The sequence below is a fragment of the Hermetia illucens genome, chromosome 3, assembly GCF_905115235.1.
Source record: "Hermetia illucens chromosome 3, iHerIll2.2.curated.20191125, whole genome shotgun sequence".
NCBI lineage: Eukaryota > Metazoa > Arthropoda > Insecta > Diptera > Stratiomyidae > Hermetia > Hermetia illucens.
The window spans coordinates 179,957,035-179,978,841 of NC_051851.1; the positions used below are offsets into that span (position 1 = coordinate 179,957,035).

A 21,807-nucleotide genomic window follows, 5' to 3' on the forward strand; every position below is an offset into this window, starting at 1 on the left:
ATCCTACGAAACTTTAACTTCTATTTCGTCTACATGGATAATGTTTTGGTCGCTTCTTCTTCGAAATCTAAGCATTTGGACCATATCGTTGTCCCGTTCATAAGAGGGGTCGGTTCGTCGTTGTCGGTTTCGCATTTTATTTTATCAAAGGCCTAATTTTGATGTAGACGCGAAACTTTGAAATCATCACCCCGCGTATCAAGCCACCGTTGTTTCGTCCGGCCTTTTGGTCGGATAGCATCTACTAGCATCTACTTAAATAACTAGCCATAAGTTCCGTCGTTATGAAATTTGGTTAGAATATTCTTCAGAAAAAGTACTTAAAGAAAATTCAATAATTTTTTTTTGTTGATTTTCACAGCCTTGATGTCGGCAAATAACCGCTTAATACAATGTTTTTAATGCTTTTCTAGTTTCTTGTTACCGCCGTAGGGTACAGAACTTCCAACTTATACTGACTGTCTGTTTATCTGCAACACGCACTTTTTCCAAAAACGAATGCATCGATTGAAACAATATTTTGTGTACATACGGAGACTGTGGGGTCCGTTACAACAGTGAGGCATGGTTTTATATGGAGTTTCAAGGCGACTCCCCATGCATGTAAAGGGAGGATATAAAATTTGTTTGATTTCAATGTATTCGCGTGAAATGTTAAATGAAGGAACTCAATTCTATTCTAATTTAAAGAACAAATATGAAAATTTTATTAAAAATATTGTGTGTTGCTAAGAACTGCCCCTAACAAGTCGCTAAGATCCTCATAATCAGTCGCCAATGGCATTACAGAAAAAAGATTTCTGTCAACTGTACTTAGACAACTTCTGTACCAGACCTATTATTCTTAATTTCCAAGAAATAATTTGCGTAGGTGAATCCATAAAACGAAGTGTTACTTCTATCACTTTTATTCAAATTATATTTATCATAAAAAGCACCAAACAAAACCACTTGTGTGGTTCCTACAAGAGGGAATACGCAATAGATAATAAAATCATCTTCTCTAAATTTTAATTGATAAAATGACTTCTATGAATGATGGAGGTAACCTGAGTAAGATACTATTGGTTACCGGATCAGATTACGAGTGCTCTTACGTATAAAGTAAAAACCATCATGTGCCAATACTATACGCTGAAAAAAAGATTGAGAATAGCTATAAAAAAGACATTTCCATTCGTTTCTTCGGCTATAATTCAACAATTTTTATCTCTTTCCAAGAACAAATACAAGAATGGAAAAGTAATAATTGCTCTTCAAAATCTGCTTGCATCATTCTTTACCTGAACGCGGCAACTTACATACAAACGGAAAAAGTAGAACAATTCAATTCCATAATTCTAAAACTAGTTATAATCTTGCATCTGAAAAAAGGAATATGCTCCTAAATCATTTTAAGTTTCCGCCATTTTACAAAAAAATTCCAACAACACTTAATATCTGTAAAGTGGTCAACGTGTCTGTTATATCAAGATCAGATAAGTTAGCATCTTCATCTCTTCAGTCATTAAACAATTTGTGTGTTTAAAACAAGATTCAGTTGAAAACGAGAAACAATTACTTTATTGTGGGAATATCATTGTTTGTTTCTTTGTGATGTCACGTTATTCGGAGTGCAAAGCATCTTGATATGCATTAAATCTCAGCATTCAGAAGATGTTAATAAGAAAGAAGTGAATTTAAAAAAGAATGGAAAACCTGCGTGCAGTTTTTGTTTTGTGCAGGAATAATTATAGGCATTTTCGCTTGTTTAAATTCTCATCAATACAATAAAGCGTTGGGAGCATGCCTTAATTTTTTTCATTTTTTTGATATTTACAAAAATTGTTAAAATTTGTCATAGCACACTCATGGTTGAAAATATTTGTTTTCTGGATTTGTAGTTTAAAAAAATGTTTTTATTAACTATTCATGATAGTTTATCGTATTTTAGTAACATGTCTTAGAAGCTTTCTTCGAGAATTCGGACTATCTACACCTAACTTCGGTATTGTCCTGAAAAAATGTTACCCTAAATCCATAAACAATCAAATATTTCCATCTTATATTGTGAGTTCTCAAAATACATAACAATATAAGATGTATTCTCCTCAGTGACCATTTAAAAACTTATAGCGTATGACTCACACGGTGGGAACATAAATTGTATGGTCACTTGACCAAATCACCGTTAAAAATTATCTGTGTGATTCTCTCAGTGAACTTAAAATTTTCTGAAGATTGTTATAGTCTTAATTTTCAAGGATAGTGTTGCTGTTGTTGTGCCTCAAATTCCAGATATTGTTCTTAAAAAAGATGTCGTCAGTGAAAAGGTATAAAAGAGTCGTCAATGTTACGGGCACGAAACATTACGCCAGATTCTTTCGGTCCTGATAGTCTTAATAAAAAGCTGCTGTGTATAAAAAGTAAAGAAAGATGTTAGCCAAGGTAAATTAACTTCAGATCACCGGACCGCATCTCCTTTGCTTGCAAATTCGTACAGTTACACTTAAGTGATCATGCGGCTGTAAAAATTGCGTTTGATTTCTGAGCGGTTTTATTTTTATTTTCAGATCTTATTTATATTTGGACTAGTTGTATCCAGCAATACCCGTTCAATTCATCGTTATGAATTAGGTGACCGCTACTATTATCTGAAGGCGTTGAAGCAGCAAGAGGCGGCCCGTAGACTTTCTGATTATTACCAACCGGTAGACGACTATAATTTTGGTTACTCTGTGCATGACCAATATACTGGCGATATAAAAAGTCAGAAAGAGGCCCGAAAAGGAGGTGTTGTTCAAGGCAGTTACGAACTTTTGGATGCAGATGGATACAAGCGGATTGTAGACTACACTGCAGATGATATTAATGGCTTTAATGCATTTGTTAGAAGAGTCCCGTTTGGGTCAACAGGAGGACGATTCATTGAACCTTTTGCAACACCAGCACCGTCTTTCGCAACTGCTGCTCCATTCAGACCCGCACTTAGAACACCGCAATCAAATCACCGATTTGGACCACGGGTTACACAACTGTATCCATACGTTACAAACAATCTAAACAATTATGTGTCAGATTATTTTAATGGATACTCGGAAGGAGACTTCCATCAATACTATTAAGAATGTGTTCTGTGATCGTGAGTGAATATGCGATTTATTAAAGATAGTTTGAAAAAAGTGTACACTTTTACCTTGATATCTATCCGAAAGCATCTGTTGCTAATTGACTGATGGGTGCACCATTCTTCAATAAAAGTGCTGCATTTTGGTAGCTAAAATATGAACACTGGATTTCAAACAATTTCTTATAAATCATGTTTTATTAACTGCGCGATAGCCAAGTTGAGTGTGAATATCTTGACTAACCAGTTTCGGTTCGGCTCCGGTCATGAATGATTGTGTTTGTCCTTTGTGCGAGTTTTACTCCTGTGGGCTTATTACGAGTGCATCATTAAATGCGTTGATACTGAAAACGAAGGGAAGTCTAATTAAATTAATGCTACCACGCTGGAGGCAGATTAGCTTGAAAACACAATAAAAAAATAAAAAACTATGTAAAGAAAAAAAACGAAACACAAATAGTAATAAAAAGAATTAAAGAAAGGGTTAATTATTGCAAAGGATTAAATGGAAGAAATCACATTTACATTTACTGAGTGGAATAGAAATGGTTATGGAGCTAAGCAACTTTTTCGGTTTTCTACCCATTTCCAATATATTGCTGGGGTGTACTCAGGGTGGTTGAAGCTTCTGTAACCGCCCGGAGCGCTGTGTGTCCTTCCTTTAAAAACCTGCACCTACCTAAAATCGTGTTTTTTTTCTTTTCTAGCGAATTCCGCAGATTTGATAATTTTGTTGTTCAGTTTTATTTCCATATCACCACTTACGGCCACTACCTGTCTTTCTCTCTTTCCATACTCTTGTCAATAGCACCCCCTTTCGGCTAGGAGGACTGAATCCAGTTCTTATAATGCCTTCCGATTCTCGTGTCCCCATACATCTGTTTGGTAGAAGATATGAAGTTACTCTGAAGCATAGAGAGGACTGGGAAGACCCAGAGGAATGCGTGGCGGGATATACGGAAGTCTTCTACACCGATGGCTCAAAAACAGAAGAGGGTTCTGGAGCCGGAGTCTACCTCTCGAATAAAAACAAGAAGTGGGCTTTTCCTTTCGGACAATATGCAACGGTTTTTCAAGCCGAAGTTTATGTAATCTTAGGTGGCAAACTGGGCGATTGACGAGCGGTTGAAGGGCAGGCGCATCGCAATCTGCAGTGACAGTTAAGCTGCGCTGAGGGCATTGAGCAGTCCTTTGATCACCTCGCAAATCGTTCAGGAATGCAGAAGCCGTTTGAACTCTATGTCTAGATTCAATACGGTGGAACTACTCTGGGTACCTGGTCACTGTGGCATAGAGGGAAACGAAATCTCGGACGCTTTAGCGAAAGAGGGGTCAATCTCCCCTATGCCGGGACCGGAACCAGCAATTCGAGTATCAGTAGCATTGGCTAAATCTGTTTTCAAAAACTGGGAACAAGTTTCTCATAATGACAGGTGGCAGAGCCAAAATGCTGCTCGTCACACCAAACTTTTCCTGCCAGAACCGAACATACGTACCGCAAAGTTTATCCTGTCGAAAAGCAGGAGGACCTGCAGGTGTATTGTGGGCATTCTGACAGGCCATAATTCACTAGCTGGGCATATGTTCAGAATAGGAATTACCGAAGATGATACGTGTCCCTCCTGTAATGAGGAAGCGGAATCCACGGAGCATTTCCTATATGAATGCCCCGCCTATGGACGCATCAGGCATCAGATCTTTGGTGCCGATGTTCTTCAATTGCGACGGGTAGCATCACATCCACTAACGGAAATCCTGCGATACGTTAACGAATCCGGAATTTTCCGTTAGACGGGGGAGGCGAGTACAATGGTCCAACACGGCCTGGGTGCTCAGAAGCTGAAGCTTCTCCCCCACCATACACACACACACACCTCCTTTCGGCTTCCTGATTCAATTTTTTTTTTATTTTCCTCATTTCAAGAAAGTCATATTTATAGTTATTGTAAAAGTTAGAACGTATCTAGGCAGGAGATTTTGAGTGAGTTAAAGGAGAGGAGTCCTTACGTCGCATTAGATGTACTAATATCCACTGAAAGGACCGAAAAGGCTGCTCGCCGGGCGCAGTAGCTACAACAAAGTTTGATAAAAATCTATCTTGAAAATACACAACTATGTTATATAAATAAAGAGAGATCGTTTTTTTTTAATTATTGCGAACCCGGTATATTCGTACATATTTCGATATTTCGCGAGCCAGTTGCTCTCTTCCTCAGTGCTTCTTACAATCAGATTGTCTTACTAGCGCTTCCATTATCGCACCTCAGATCCCCAATGTAAACACTACAATTAAGTACCACTGGAATAATATTGGAACCCTCCAGTCAAATGGTTCAATAAGCTTTTGATTCGATGCTTACTAGTAAGATCAATTTGAAGATGTTTAACATGTGATACAGCAAAAACTTTAACAATAAGGCAAATCAACTCTGTCAATGGATAATCAGAGGAGAGGGATCACCAATTCTTCTAAGTTAAAAGAAAAACGCATTAACAATACCTCTTGTACCTAAATATATGTAACAGATACAGATAGATTAGAACTCATTTCCATTTAAAGACAAAATAAAAAACACTTTATTTCCAGCAAAGAAAAGTATCTTATTTCAAGAATAACGCATTCTAGGAGTGAGTTCTCTTCCTGATCAGTGAGTCATTCGGGAGTAGAAGATAAATGACCTACTGAACTATGGGGGATCTAATTGTCAATATGAAACTTAAGTAATCTTCTCCCCGTTTTGTCGTGTCTTCAAAAGTGATCATTTGAAAATCACTATTTATAGCTTTTTTGAAAAATTATTAGACATATTGGTCTATATCGCCTGATCATTGAACAGGCATATTTGCAATAGGGTTACTATGATAAAAACTAGAGATCCTTATTTAACTTTAAATTTTTGAATTTTTCTTTTTAAGGTTTTAAAATTATTAAAAAGTGGATTGAACGTCTGTCTGTCGGTCTATCAGTCTGTCTCACTATCACACCAGATTCACTCCGAAACTGCTGGACCGATTATTACGAAATTTAGTGAGAATATGTGGTCTATGTGTCCCTTTACATGCAGCAATTGCCACTATCTTGTGTTGATTTTTAAGGGGGCTCCCCATAAATGCGAAAGAGGGGTGCACATTCTTTTTCCGCAGAATATAGTCATGTGGTATAACAAATGAAAGGGATCGGTTAGTACTTTTCGAAGCTGATCTTATTTCTAACATTAGGTAAAATATTGGGGAGTAGGGGTTCAAAATGTGTACCCAAAAAGTGGCCTCTGGCCCTGGATTTTACGTAAATATGCGTTAGATCAATTTTACCCACAATATTTATCTTTGTTTGGTAATACATGACGGAATTTTTGCATTCTTAGCTATGTAGGAATAGAAAAACGTGCTCAGATAAGATGAACAAAAACGTTTTATCCGAAACGCCGAGTTTCCGGTATTCCGACTTGTTAAGGTTTTGTTTGTAAAACAAAACCTTATTAAAATCGGTTTACCGTCTGTCTGTCTGTCCGTCTGTCTGTCTGTCTGTCTGTCTGTCTGTCTGTCTGTCTGTCTGTCCGTCACACGCATTTTTCTCGGAGACGGTTGTAGCGATTGACACCAAATTTGGTAAAAAGGTGGGAACTGTGAACGCTCACGCATATAGTGAGTTACATCCTCTTACGATGAATTTAAGGGGGGGTCCCCATACATGCAAAAGGGGGGTGTAAATTTTTTTTTCATCAAATATAGTCATGTGGGGTATCAAATTAAAGGTCTCGGTTAGTACTTTTCGAAGCCGGTGTTAGTTTTGACTTTTGCTGAAAAGGTGGGGAGTGCGGGGGGTTGAAAGCGGTCATTTTTTTAGCGAACCCATTCTCAGGAACTACCAAACCGAAAAATCTGGAAAAAATCAGAGGGCTGCCACTATATGGTGCCTAGGCTCCGAAATACCCTCCATATCGATACCTGTTCAAATAAAGTTAATAATAGTATATTACTATAATTTTTAGTAATTGACAGGAAAACCCCCCTTAAGTTCACCCTAGAATCACACAATTTTGCAGCAATGTAGGCACCAGTATAGATCATGATCCTGCCAAATTTGGTGAAAATTGCACTGTTACTAACAAAGTTATACTAGGTCAAATCTGCACTCCTCTGCAAATTCAAGACTATGAATGTCAATATCACTTGAAAGTGGCTATTTTCACATAATATATGCATATTTTACGTGCTACATGCTAATGGGACAAATGCACACCCAAATCTCTTTATAAAAGAAATACACAAAACCTTTCATACCTGAAGCGTCTAGCTTCCGGTTTCCCGACTTGTTTTTATAGTTCAAATGATTTAGTAACTTAAATTCTCTCAGTTGAAAGAAAAGCCTTTAGCAAAAGTTATGACTCTAAATTGTATACTAATAAAATGACCAATCACTTTGTATGTGGAACGCATTTCATTTTATTTAACGAACCATGAGAATACTGTTATTTCGTTTTCATAAATTAAAGAGGAGATTACTTTCAGAACAAACAGGTACAGTAGCTTAAAACTAAAAATAATACAAAAAATATAATTCCAAGGTTTTGCAGAATTCTCATTTATATATATATACATATGTATATATCACTTCAATTAATTTTGGAATTTCCCAAAAATGCGGAAAGGTCCGCCATTCTTTTTATACCCATAGCAATATTCAAAGGGAGAATACAACAAAAATTGAAAAAATATGTGCAGAAACATGCATAAAATCAACATTAATCTTTTGCAATTCCGTTTTGGACCAGATTCTACTGTGTATCAACAAAACCGAACAGGAAAGTTGAACTTTTTGCATCTCTTACCAACACGGTATTTTAATTGTTAAAATATTCAGTCACGGTTATTTCCTTATTTTCAAATAATTATTTGCATTTGGTAAATTTATTTTGATACCCCCACAATTCTTTGTGATTGTTTTTAGTGTCGTTTTCTTACCAATGCTAATTACTTTATGTGTAATATTACCGGGGCACAATAAATATGCAAAACTAAAAATGTTGTCCGCTCTAAAGACAATTACTATTTAATAATCGATAAGAAGAAATTATAAAATTCTAATGAAACTCTGGAAAATATGAATACTTAGAGCATCCCCCCATCTCAGTCTGGGGTATATGGCATCCACATAAGTTCTTCTTCAGTTTTTATTTTCATTTGATTGTATGTATTATTAATGAAAGTTATCTTCACTTACATATCAATGGATGTACAATTACATAAACAGTCACCGGAATCAAAACTAGCATAGTCCAATGCTGCTCGAACCATTCAATTAATGTAACCTTTGCTGGATATTATCTACAATGAGACATTTAAGTCATGAAATCATTCTCTTCCCAGGAAAACCGTTACAATATAATTATTATAAAACTGAATGGATGAGACCCATGGGTCTTTTAAACTTATAACCGTTAACTCATTGTAACAATCTGTCGATTTTAGGTAGTTTTCAAACTACACATTCGTTCATAGGAATGTCTGCATAAAATCGGGTTACTGGCTTAAATCTTTCGAATTGCAACACTATACATAGTTGCAGTTCAAATTCAAGCTCTTGGTAACCCATAAAAGCCAAGACACAACAAGCACACACAAACTGGCTATAACGTCCTGTAGTTCCTCAAAAAATAGGGTAGGTGAGGAAACCTGACACATTTTAAAAATACGGAGAAAGCTCTTTTGTTACTTGTGCTGGAATTTATGAATTTGTTCATTTAGCGGAGCTGCATTATTTTTAGGGGTCATCAGCGATCATTGGCGGGTCGCTTTCCATATAGGAAGTGGCGTCCCTGAGGTGTCCGAGCAAGTAAATAAACCCCTAGGTGGCATAATACCTGCGTCATAGGTAGTAGGCTCAAGAAAGTTTCTCGGTGAAGAACAACTTGCTAATGACCGATATACGTCAGGTGTGCCCCGGAGCTATCGACAACTCCTTGCCCACGTCGATGGGGTGATGTGAGCCTGGCTCTGTCGAGGTGGTAGTTGGACGGTGTATCAGGAGCCAGTCTCTTCGAGACCCTGGTCGGATAGTATGCATTAGAAGGCAGCCTTTCACCGAGTGAATGCTGATGTTCGTAAGTTGCGGGATCAGCTAAGCGTAGGCCAGATCTCAAGGAAATGGAGTAAGGGCTTGATCCCCGAGAGTTTACCTATTCCTGACTATTGCAGCCCGCATGATGCGTTGGTAAAAACTTGAATGGCGAATAAAGAAAATGTAAATCAAGGGATAGTGGGAATGGAGAACGAGTTGGCTGCTTTGTACACAGCACAAAAATGCGTCGCTCGCCAAAAACGCCCAGCAAAGGACGCAAGAAGGGCTGAAATACTCGACGAGACATCGGGATGCGCAAATAAAAAAGAAGACTCGCAAAGTGATGTGGCTCCTAGGACGGAAACGCAGCCCGGAGAGTACAACGCAGTGCTGTTGTTGTGGAAAGTTACGCGATAAAAACTACTGAAACTGACCAGATGGCCTCGAATATAAGCCAAATAAAAGCAGAGTCTACTGTTACTGCAAAAGTCGAAGAAGAAAGGCTTATCAAAAAATACGCGACAGTTTCAAAGCGCATGCAGTCTGCGACGCTTCTCCAAAAAACGGGCAGTTGAATGGGGCACGCTTCATCCTAGCTCCAGAGGGAAACGAATTTTCAAAATGATGACAAGAATGGGACTCGTAATTTATTCCCCAATATTCTGGCGTCCAGGCTGGACGGCGAGCACTCCCGACATAACCTTTGCGGTCCGCCAGAAGGGTGACGAGTTCTGGAAGACTTCTCGGCAAGCAACCATCAAAACATCGCGTAGTTGACACAACCTTCTAGTGTGCGCCACCCCGGCGCTCTTTTTGTGCGTGCAACGTCGCAAAAGTGAACACTGGGAACACCGTCGAAACTCTTGAAGTAGATTGAACACGCAGGTAGGTACGCCTAGGAGTGGTGGCGCTGCAGCTAACGCTATGGTAATTACAATCATGAACTTGACAACCACGGCCTTTGGAACCATCTAAAGGACCTCAAGACGTCGCGAGCTGGACAGAAGAAATGACAGGGCTGCAAAAGAGTATCACAACCTCCACCTCTTGCGATAATGATTAAACGGCCAGGAGGACGCATTTACCACAATGAAAAAAGGAGACTGCGCATCGCAATAAACAGCTGGCAAGACCTGGTCAACGAGATGAATGGGGACCCGTGGGTACTCGGTTACAGACTGGTAACCCAAAAAATCGGGGCCCTGAGGAAACCCTGGTCACTTAAGGACTAGCATATGGACCTTATTTTATGGGCACTATTCCCTCCGCATCGCGTGAGGGATAATAACAGCAACACCGGCTGTTCTTTATAAAAGGGTTGGGAGGCAGTCGAATCAGGATCCGATTGTATCCTCGCATAGGTATACAACTCCAACATCGCCCAGACCTTCTGCTCGGTGCATTCAACGCTTGCCTGAAAGAGGGCATTTTCCCTTCTCGTTTGAAAGTGGCCAAGTTCGCGTTGATCAGCAAAAGAAAAGGCGACCCTGAGCTGCCGTCTGCATACCGACCACTTTATATGTTGGAGCGGGGAGACTGTGGAGGCTCTCATACAAACCGCCGTTCGTCGAGCGGAGACGCACAGCCGCTTATGCTAGAAATGCCGCCCTAAGTTAGAAAGACATTCTAGGCACACTAGACAATACTTTCCACATGCCGAACTATCTCTCATAAATTATGAGGCTCAGAAAAGCATGGAGGTAGCGTCAAGGGTAGCGCAGCGATCCATCCTAGCGCCATACCTCTGGAACCCATCCGCCGATAGTATGCTTAGACTTGGCATGCCAGAAGAGTCGCGCCCAGTCGGTCATTTTATCCTGGTCAACGCTTAAACCCCTCCACTATTACTGCGCGTACGTTACGAAGCCTGAGTTTGGGCGGTAGTTCTAGATCAGTTGTTCCTTAGTGATTTTTCATTCCGACTAATATTGGCAGTTTACCAAAGTCGAGCATAATTTTATACAAGGATTTCCGATCTATACAATAACTAGACGTATCCTTCCTCTATTACATAGCTTGTTGTTGATTGTTACGGGCATCACCCCAATTGGATCATGCTTCAACATGATCATGATTTTGTCCGTTTTTCAGGAAATATCGATGTCTTAATTTTTTCAATTCATATCTCTAAACATTTTTGACTCTCAACTTGCAACCCGCTACCTAGCTACCATTTTATACTGCATATACCTATTATCACGAATTAATAGAGAATATTTCATTTACAAAAACAAAATTGGTTGCTGTCGATGAATACAAAAAATTTCTTTAATCGACCTGCCATATTCTGGAGGATTTCAAATTCAATTCTCTTTCGTCCTAGTCCTGTAGTTGCTTCATAACTTCTTCTTATCTATATCATCATTTTAATCAGCTTTGATGAAACTAAGAATTCTTAAATAAAACACAAGCCAAATACTCGAAGAATTCCTTTTAGATATCATAACTCAAAACCTCACCAAATTCGGCCATTATTATTATATTTAGATTCGAAAAACAAAAGATAACAAGCATTAAACTCGGGCCAAATTGCCTATAAATCAAGAAACTCTCTACTCATTAATTTAATTACTATACTTTGTTAATTAGGAAGTTACAGTCCAGAAATCCAGATCTCCTATTTGCAATTAACAAGTGCACTAACATAATTTGAATTTAATATGATCTAAACACAATAGCATTCAAGTTTTCTTGGGAAAAACAATTTAAATCTGAAGATTTGTAACATAAAAAATTAGCAAACAATCTCATTAAATTCGATCACATGCGAACACTCTTGTGTTTATCAGTTAATGGGATTAAAGTGTGGAAATGTGTTGACTGGCCTTGACGTAGCAATATCTGGACAATCGACGACAACAATGGAAATGTATTGAAAAACTCATGTTGAAAAGCATTTTTCGGATTTTCGATAATTTTCTACATCCTCCACTAAATTTAAAAAAATTCCAATATCCGAAGCTTACCCGAACTGTTTGCAATAGATTAAATAAAAAACATTGAAGGTTTACAGTAGAAAAATCAATACTTGGGTTTTGTGTGTTTTTTCAATGTATATGCTAAAATTTTCGCTAGAATTACTGCGCTTTTTACAGATCACAAAATCCATTTGGCAATTGGGTAATAATGCGTTTCCGATGTTTGGGATTTAGCCAAAGGTTAGATTGGTTTGAGATACACAGATGCTGTGAAAAGATAACAGGAAGTTGGCAATAAAATGTAACTACTGGGCTGTGAGACCTATGACTATATTTGAATATAAATTGGCCCGAAGAGCACAATCAGATATTCGCAACTCATCTTCAGTCAAAGTATCAACAACTCAACTGACAGTAAAAATGAAATTCCAAGTAAGTAAGATACCAGCTCATTGAAATATATGTATTAAGGGAAAATTTCCTATTTTTAGGCTTTCGTCCTTTTCCTGGCACTCGTCGGACCGTCGACTTTATCAGCACTTCAAATATTTAAAGAAGGATCGACAGAAACACCGCAAACTGCCAAAAATCCAGAGGAACAGCAACCTAGTCTTGAAGATTATAGTTATCTACTTGCCGAGAAAAAGCAACAGAATGATTTGAAGAAACTACAAGCTCTTCAAAAAGAAAAGGAGTTATTGAAACTCTACCAACAACAATCAGAGGAAAAATCCTTTCCAACTGGAGATCTAACATCAGGACCCGGATTTGATGAAAACACAGATCTTGCAAAGAAGTACCAGAAACAAAAACTTTTGCAGAAACTTGCCTCGCTAGAAGATTCTTCGAAATTTTTAAACTCTGAGGGACAAGAAAATTCCGATTTGAAGGCCTTCCTCAACAAGAAATTCAGCTCAAAACAATCCACATCAGACGAGAGCCAATTCTCTAAACTTCAACAAATCAAAAAGTTCCAAGGACAACAGTCTTTTAGCTCCGAAGGCACTGAAGGGCAAGATAATAGTTTCTTACAGAAATGGGCGAAAGGTTTATCTCAATTTTCAAAAGGACCATCAAACAAAATGCAAAGTCAAGTTGGAGATGCGTTCAAGTATTACAAAGTGATCAGTACCTATAAAGTGCCTGGAGCAAGTCATCATGGAATTCATCATGGAAATCATTTTCTATCTAAACAAGGATTTGATTTTACTAAGAAATCCTCACCATTCCAAATAGCTGACAGCAATCCGGTACCATATGGATTTCAGAAGGCAGCAGCATTTCCTCCAGTTGTCAAAGTTGTGAAGATTGTTAAGAACCAACCCCAACAATCCTTCCTAGGACAATCAGGCTTTGGTGCTGTTCCACAATTCAATCCCTTTTATCAACAAGGTGGAAGTCCACAAATTGTATCTAAAGTGAAGGTATTCAAACCAGTTCATTATACAAACTCATTTGGCCTGAAACCCTTCCCATCTTATCCATCTGGAAGCTTTGCTAAACCTGTAGAAGTAACAGTCAAGAAAATAATTAAACCATTTTCTTTGTACTAATTTATTGAATGTATAAAATTGATATGGAATTGAGGATAAAATGAAGGGAAAATAAAATTGTGTTCCAAGTAAAATATTGTTTCTTTGCAAATGTTTTAGATAACTTTTTTAGATAATTACTAAAGATCAAGTAAAAGAAGCGACTGTTGTGTCGTATATCATCGAATAAGATGTATGAGATATTTGAACCTAATTGTAGTAACCTTACGAGTCTCACTTGATACGTGCGAATATTCTGAAGATACATATTTTTGGCCCCAATGACTTCGTGCACACAGGACAAATTTACTGAGGGAAGACTATCCGTGTTTACGTTATTTTTGTTTGATTTTATTTCTAAACCAAATTCTCAATTTCTTAGTTGTTGACTGGGTGTAGCAAATAGCAAGCCTAATATTGATGAACTGATGTCAGAAGACGATGAGGATGACAAACCGGCATCATACAGAGTTGAACAGCTCTAATAATAATAATAATCGTTGGCGCACCAATCCATATTGGATCAGGAGCTTGAAGTGTGTTAGAGCACTTCATTCAAGACCGTAACGGTACACTGTAGGAGGCAATGTGGTCAGCATTGCGCTCATAGCTATGACACCATTAAATTGATAGTCTAAGCTCAGTTGAAACCGACTCCCGGCTATCATTTAACCTTGGTTATGGACACAAATTTTCACTAGGAGTTGTGTCAACCATGCGTAATCCCCCTGATTTCATAGATCACAACAGGAATTATCTAAGGCTCCTGCACATTCTAGCGGAGATAGCGGCTTGCGACTAGGACCGATAAATCCAATGATAGTAGCGACAGCAATAACGACCGTACAACAGGTATATGCCTCGCAACTAAAATGGTGGATTCATTGCCGGTGCCACAATGGGAAGTAGCTGAGAATTAGCAGAGCTGGCAATTACAGTGAGAATAGCACCACGGATATTAATCATCCTGTTTGCCAAAAAAAGAGGATCGTCTCCGAACCCCAGCTCCAAAAAACAGAACACTAGTGCACTGCCTACCAAATGCAAAACGCATTGCGGAGATCGGAAATCTGCCGCCAATGACGCCAAGAGGGAAATATCGCGAGGGGTATTTGCAAAGATCTGGAAATTGTGTTACGAAGTTTTTATTTTATTGATTTTCGTCTGTATTACAGTTCAATTTTTCAATATAGTTGCCGTTGTTTTGTAATTGTGTGCATTTTCTCCAGCGCGAAACTAGTCCTTTTAGGCCGTTTTCAAAAAACGTTTTGGGAGTCTCTTTTATCTACTGGTTTATAGCTCACTTTAAGTCATTTGAGTCCTTAAATCGCACACCACATAAATTTTTTTCAATTCTGGAAACAGATGATAATCACAGGGTGCCAAATCAGGCAAACAAAATGGATGTGGGAGTAATTCCCAAAGCGATTCGTTTAAAACTTGCTTAGTCTGACGAACAGTATATAAGTCTTGCATTATCCTGTTGTAACAGTGGTCGGTTATGCTACTTTCCAAGTTTTTTTTGATAAGAGCTTGTCGAAATTTACCAGATAAAAAGTTAAAATAATTTTCTACGTTAATTGTCGTTCCCTTTGACAGGTAATCCTCCAATCCCAAAATACGGAAGCCAGTACCATACCAAAGAGGGAACTGAACATGCTTCTTCTGATTTGCGCCACTCCATAGAATAAGCTTTTGTTTTCTGGTTAAACTATGGTATCCTCATTTCATCAGTTGTTATTATTCGTTGCCAAAGAAAATCACCATAACGAGCTAACAGCTCTTGAAGTTGACGGGAAGTATTGGATCTGTGCAGTTTTTACTCCGGCCTCAATAGCCGGGGCACCCAAAGGACTGAAACTTTGCTCACTCCCAAATATTCCTGCATAATTTCATGAACTTACTCTTTACCAATGCCTATACTTGTACTAACCTCACGAATAGTTCTTCGTCAGTCGTCCTTCAACAGGTTCTGCACGGCAATGATGTTAGCCTCAGTTACAACCGTCTTTGGCCGTCCACCAACGAGGTCGTCTTCTAGAGATGTTCTGCCCGCTTTAAATCAATCAACCCCCCTAAATAATACTTTGAGATTCTGCAGACTCTTCAAATACTCCATGTAATCGTTGAACAGTCTCAGAAATTTTCACACCTTCTTTCCAACGAATAAAAATAATGGCTCTTTGAGAATTTATAGCGTCTTCCACAGCTTCAAAATTAGCACTTAAAACACGTCTGTATCCGGCAATCAGGTAAACTATGCTGGTCACCATTGACTAACATGCCTAGGAAAGCCTGTCAGAACCTGTCTGTACCCGAAAGTATCAGTCATTAGCTCAGTACTATACAGCTGGATCGCAATTCCTAGAACTTCGGAAACACCCCTCGTAATAACTATGTAACTAATAAGCATATAAGTTTGACAATGGTAATGGCCCCTTCTCCCCGCTATAATAGAATTAAAGCCATTCACGATAGCAACAGCTTTATCAAAGAAAGAGAAGAAAGAGAAGGCATGGCTAAAGACCTTCCTAAATAATCAAGCATCTTTAATGCAAGTCACTCTAGAAACCAGGATCAACTCTAAATCAAAAGCTAGGGTTGATGTAAAATCTATCCAGTTTAATCAAACCGATGGTATACTTGCTGAGTTTGGGCCCAAAATAGACAAGAATAACACGTTCAGCAAAACAGTCCAGAGCATGCAATCGCCAAAAGCTGTAGTTTCCTCAAACCAATATCTACCCTTTAAGTAAAGGATCTGGGCAGTTTTGTGGCAAAGAAGAGATGGAACCACACAAACGCGATCAATAATCAAGGTAGAGGGCATCACCGTGCAAAAAGTGGCTATAGTTAGCGTCGCCTCGAAAACAGCAGAGCGATTTCTCAATGAAAGCAATGCAAACTTCGAGAGGATTTGCTGAATATGGGGAGTTACGATTCCAACCCGATATTTCAAGTTCTGGTTCAATAGATACATTGTTCGTATATACAAAGGAAGATAAAGCCAAAAGTTGGACATCCTAAAAGTGCTGTATTATCTGCAAAAATTTAGAATGCCGATCCATTTAGATTCGAAACATCGTAATTTTTATGAATAACACATCGTTCAATAAGTCCCGGGGCTAGCGTAGAAATGGCGCTAATAATGCCATTTATATACCAAGGTTCAGAAGTACCAACCTTCAGATAAGATGTGTCAAAATTTGATCTAATTCGAAACATAACCAAGAAAGCTATAGTGGTTAAACTGACGCTACCTTTGCAATCGTGAAAAAATGGACCAAAACGAGTTTCGTGTGTTGATAAAACATTGTTTTCTAATGGGACAAAAAAAAAACACTGTTCAAGCTCATCAATGGCTTGAAAAACGTTATCCAGACTCTACTCCGTCGAAAACAACCATTTGTCGGTGGTATGCTGACTTGAAACGCGGTCGTGCGGATACAAATGATGCGGAACGTTCGGGTCGGCCAAATGAGGGAGTAAATCCCGAAAACACCAAGCAAGTATTGAAAATCGTGATGGGTGACCGCAAAATGAAAGTGCGCGAGATAGCTAAGATGGTGAACATATCAACTGGTAGTGCATTTACTATTTTACACCAAAAATTGGCTATGAAAAAGGTTTTTTTCCAAATGGCTGCCGCGTTTGCTCACAATGGAACAAAAGCAACAACGTATCAATGATTCGGAGAGCTGTTTGGCACTGTTTACTCGCAATAAACAGGATTTTTTGCGTCGATATGTGACAGTGGATGAAACATGGATTCACCATTTCACTCCGGAGTCAAGTCGGCAGTCAGCTGAATGGCGTACGACCGGTGAAAGCCGCCCGAAGCGTCCAAAAATACAACAGTCGGCCACCAAAGTGATGGCTTCCTTATTCTGGGATGCGAATGGTATAATTTTCATTGACTACCTCGACAACGGAAAAACCATCAATAGCGACTACTACATAGTGTTATTGGATCGTTTGAAGGCCGAAATAGCGAAAAAACGCTCGCACATGAAGAAGAAGTAAGTCATCTTTCATTAAGACAACGCACCATGCCACAAGTCATAAAAAACGATGACCAAATTCAACGAATTAGGCTTCCAACTGCTTCCTCATCCTCCGTACTCGCCGGATGTGGCCCCCAGCGACTGCTGGCTCTTTGCGGATCTCAAAAAGATGCTCCAGAGAAAAAGATTTGGCTCAAATGAGGAGGTGATCGCTGCTACTGAGGCTCATTTTGAGTCAAAAGACAAATCGTTCTACAAACATGGCATTGAAAAGTTAGAGAAGCGTTGGAATGATTGTATAACCCTTGAAGGAGATTATGTTGATGAATAATAAAGAATTTTGCCGATAAAATGTTGTTTTCATAGTTAGTCCCGGGACTTATTGAACGATGTGTTACATGGCTGAGGAGATATTTCTGTCAAGATTTATTGTGCAGGTATAACCTTTTCAATATTGACATCACGTCGGACGTCCTGTACCTGCTTATCGAAAAACGCTCGGTGCCTAGCATAGGGGAGAGTGCCCGGAATTGATTTTAACGCCAAGACGCTTTAGTAGGGCATAACTCAGCTAAACTCTCTGGAAACGTAACGCTTGGAGACAATTACCATAATGAGACTCATTAGTTTCTATATCAATGGAATTTCGACATTCCAATACACTTATTGCGACCATGAGACCTACGGACTCCTGGGTGCCAACCGGTAATGAGGTTACATGACAAGTGAACGCTTGCTATTTCCTTTAAAATGGTAAATGGTTCCTCCTCAATACGACGTCATGTAAATTCCGAAATCTATCTCGAAAGAAGTGAAAGATTCACAAAATTCGGGCAAAAATATAAGAACCTTCTCCCAAAAGAATCCTCGTCACGGAAATACCTCCAGCTTTGGTAAATTGGACAGCAAACCCCAGACCAGTCCAAGACAAGGACACCTTTAAATCCGCGGAATACAGAGCTTCGAAGAAGGAACTTCGCCAAGAAATCAACTGGAAAAAACGGTGACCAGTTATTGACCGACATTGACTCATTGGTCACTCAAATGCTTGAGCACCACCCTTTTTCCCTTTTGTTTTTCCTGCCCACTCTAATCATAATCTGACGCTATCAATAAGAACTCTGTCCAAGAAATGGTGGTACTGATAACCGAAGGCAAGGGAGGATCTAATTTGCCGTGAACGTATCACTTTGGACATAGCGGTGCAAGCTAAGAAAGTAATCAACAAGATAAAATTGTAGTAAAAGTTTGATATTAAGCGGACATTCGTTCAATCCATTACCTTTCTCTGAGTTCTTGCAAACATACAATTCACCCCAACCTAAGTATTGATTGTGCGGCTACGTTCATCTTTTTCAAAGAAGTCACTCCTTGCGACTGACTTCACCACGGATCGTAGGGTAGCCAGATTTTCGACATGTAAATCGAATAATAATCGACAACTCCAACTTTATCCATATGTTATCATGGGGGTAGTGAGATATTTGCCGCTAATTGTGGTTGACCCTTTTACTTTCGCGTTCATTTATATTTTACACTCGAACTGTCTACAATTGTATCTATCTTGTCCATTATGTCAAGTGCTGCTTTAACCTCGGCTAGGCCTTGTTAATAAACACTCATATTCGCTACAGTAATTAATATGAAAATTTACATGTAAACTGGTTTATTGACTGAAGAATTGAAAGTGTACATAACATCGAAAAAAGTGTGAGAAAGGAATTAGAGAAAACGAATAAAAATACCAAATAAAAAGGGATGTCAATTGTTAAACAACTTTGACTGAATCCTCTTATCTGCTTCCAGATAAAAAAAACCCTCCCAAAACAAAAAAAATATCACAGAAGTTCTGAAGCTAAAGCTACTAAAGTTATGGAATGAAGTGAAAATTTAGATGAGCCTTGGACAAGACTCAATTGGAAATGTTAGAAAATATCAATAACTTCTATATATTTCTATTTGCCCATCTTCGAGTTATCTGCACGATCGATGACAACAGCCAAAATGAATTAAAAGAAATACCCAAAAGCATTTTCTGGATTCGAAAAAATTTCCACAGCCTCCATTGAACTTGAAACGATTTCCGATACTTAGCTTTATGAATTGGAAGCAATCTATGAAATAAAAAACTTGAAGGTTTGCAGGAAAAAAGTAAATAAAAAAAATTATTTAAGTTTTCGTTTTTAATTATATCTCCTGAAGTTTTAACTAGAACTTATGCACTTTTTGCCAGTTATACTAACAAAATCTGTTTATCTTTGACATAGCGATGCATTCCGACTTTCGCTATATAGGTAAAGGCTAAACTGCTTGGAACAGCACAGATTCTGTAAAAAGATAACAGGAAATTACCAATAAAATGTAGCTATTAGACTTTGAAACCCATGACTATTTATTGGGTATAAAATGGATGTAGCAGGTACAATTAACCATTCAGAGCTCATCTTCAATCGAAGTATCATCAATTTAATTTATTACAAACATGGAACTTAGAGTAAGTGGAGTGTTTAACTTAAATTAACTTTCTAATGGAAAATTTTATTATTTAAGGTTTTGAATTTTTTTATATTACTCGTGGGACCTTCGGCTTTATCTGCGCTACAAATTTTCAAAGAGGGATCAACAGAAACACCGCAGCTTTTCAAAACTGCTGGAACAAAACAACCTGACTTTACGGACTATAGCTATCAAGGGGCTGATAAAAAGAAACAGAATGATTTCAAAGAGCTGCAGGCCCTTCAGAAAGAAAAAAAATTATTGGAACTCTATCAACAACAATCAAGGCAGAAATCTTTCAAAACTGAAGATCTGACATCAGGATCTGGTCTCGATGAAAGTGAGAATCCTGTAGAGAAATATCAAAAACTATTGAAATCTTACCAACAACAGTCGGATGAGAAATGCTTACAAATTGAAGATCTAACATCAGGAGCTGAAATCAGTGAAGATAAGGACCATCCAAACAAGGATCAAAAACAAAAGCTTCTAGAGAAGCTTATCTCCTCGGATGATCCGGCGAAACTTTTGAAATTCTATCAACAACAGTCAGAGAAAAAACCTTTGGAAGTTGAAGATCCAGCACAAGAACCTGCATACGATGAAACTGAAGATCTTGCCAAAAAGTATCAAAAACAAAAGCTTCTTAAGGAGCTTAGCTCTCTGGATGATCCAGCAAAATTGCTGAAACTCTACCAACAACAATCAGAGGAAAAACCTTCCCAAATTGGCAGTCCAACAGGAGAATCTGGATTCGATGAAAGTGAAGACCCTGTACAAAAGCATCAGAAACAGAAACTTCTGCAAAAACTCGCCTCTCTGGATGACCCAGAGAATAAAGACATTTCTGATTTGAAGGCTTTCATTAACAAAAAATTCACTTCAAAAGCATCTGCATCAGACGAGAGTCAATTTTACAGACTTCAGCATATTAAGAACCTCCACGCAAGTATCCCTGAAACCCTCAGTTCTGGGGATGGTAGTGATAATTCCGACAAACTAGATAAAGCCTTCTTGTTGAAGTGGGCGAAAGAATCATCCAAATTTCCAAAAGGACCATCAGGCAAAATGCCTGGTCAAGAAGGTGATCCGTTCAAGTACTTCCAAGTTATCAGTACGTACAAAGTAGCTGAAGCAAATCATCAGGGGAATCCCCTTTTCTCTGATTTCACAAAAGAATTATCACCGTTTCTAGGAACTGAAAATAACCCGTTATCATACGGATTTCAGAAATCATCATATGCACCAATAATCAAAGTTGTAAAAATTGTTCAGAATGAAGGGGCACAATCATTTTTAGGACCATCAGGTAGTGGGATTGACTCCATTCCACAATTCAATCCATTCTACCAACAAGGCGGAAGTAGTCCCCAAATTGTGTCAAAAGTGAAGGTTTTCAAACCGATTCATTATACAAACACATTGGGTCTGAAACCTGCCTCTCATTCATCGACTGGTTATATTAAACCGGTAGAGGTCACAGTAAAGAAAATAGTTAAACCACTTATTTCGTACTAATTTGTTGAATGTATTAAAATAGTTTAAAGAGGAATAAAAGACAAAGTAAGAAAACATTAAAACCGAAATTCCATTTTTTTTTTTTTTTTTCGAAAAATAATGGTACATAATAAGGAAGTTTAGATTTTATCACCATTTTTCCTGACACTGCAAGCTAAACAGTTGAAATGTG

The 21,807-nt window shown here is 38.4% G+C and overlaps 3 protein-coding genes across 3 annotated transcripts; all 3 read left to right on the forward strand.

The window, feature by feature from the left end:
• Positions 1-2,266: 2,266 nt before the first annotated feature.
• Positions 2,267-3,282, forward strand: LOC119651395 (pupal cuticle protein Edg-84A-like). The gene is made up of 2 exons (XM_038054976.1): positions 2,267-2,427; positions 2,553-3,282. Exons 1-2 carry the CDS (start codon positions 2,416-2,418, stop codon positions 3,102-3,104), a joined length of 564 nt encoding a protein of 187 aa, XP_037910904.1. The 5' UTR covers positions 2,267-2,415; the 3' UTR covers positions 3,105-3,282.
• A 9,138-nt stretch (positions 3,283-12,420) lies between these two features.
• Positions 12,421-13,701, forward strand: LOC119651661. The gene is made up of 2 exons (XM_038055349.1): positions 12,421-12,517; positions 12,577-13,701. The coding sequence occupies exons 1-2, from the start codon at positions 12,506-12,508 to the stop codon at positions 13,636-13,638; spliced, it is 1,074 nt and encodes a 357-aa protein (XP_037911277.1). The 5' UTR covers positions 12,421-12,505; the 3' UTR covers positions 13,639-13,701.
• Positions 13,702-20,051: 6,350 nt separating this feature from the next.
• On the forward strand, positions 20,052-21,695 carry LOC119651579. Its single transcript, XM_038055218.1, has 2 exons — positions 20,052-20,115; positions 20,172-21,695. The coding sequence occupies exons 1-2, from the start codon at positions 20,104-20,106 to the stop codon at positions 21,633-21,635; spliced, it is 1,476 nt and encodes a 491-aa protein (XP_037911146.1). The 5' UTR covers positions 20,052-20,103; the 3' UTR covers positions 21,636-21,695.
• Positions 21,696-21,807: the final 112 nt, after the last annotated feature.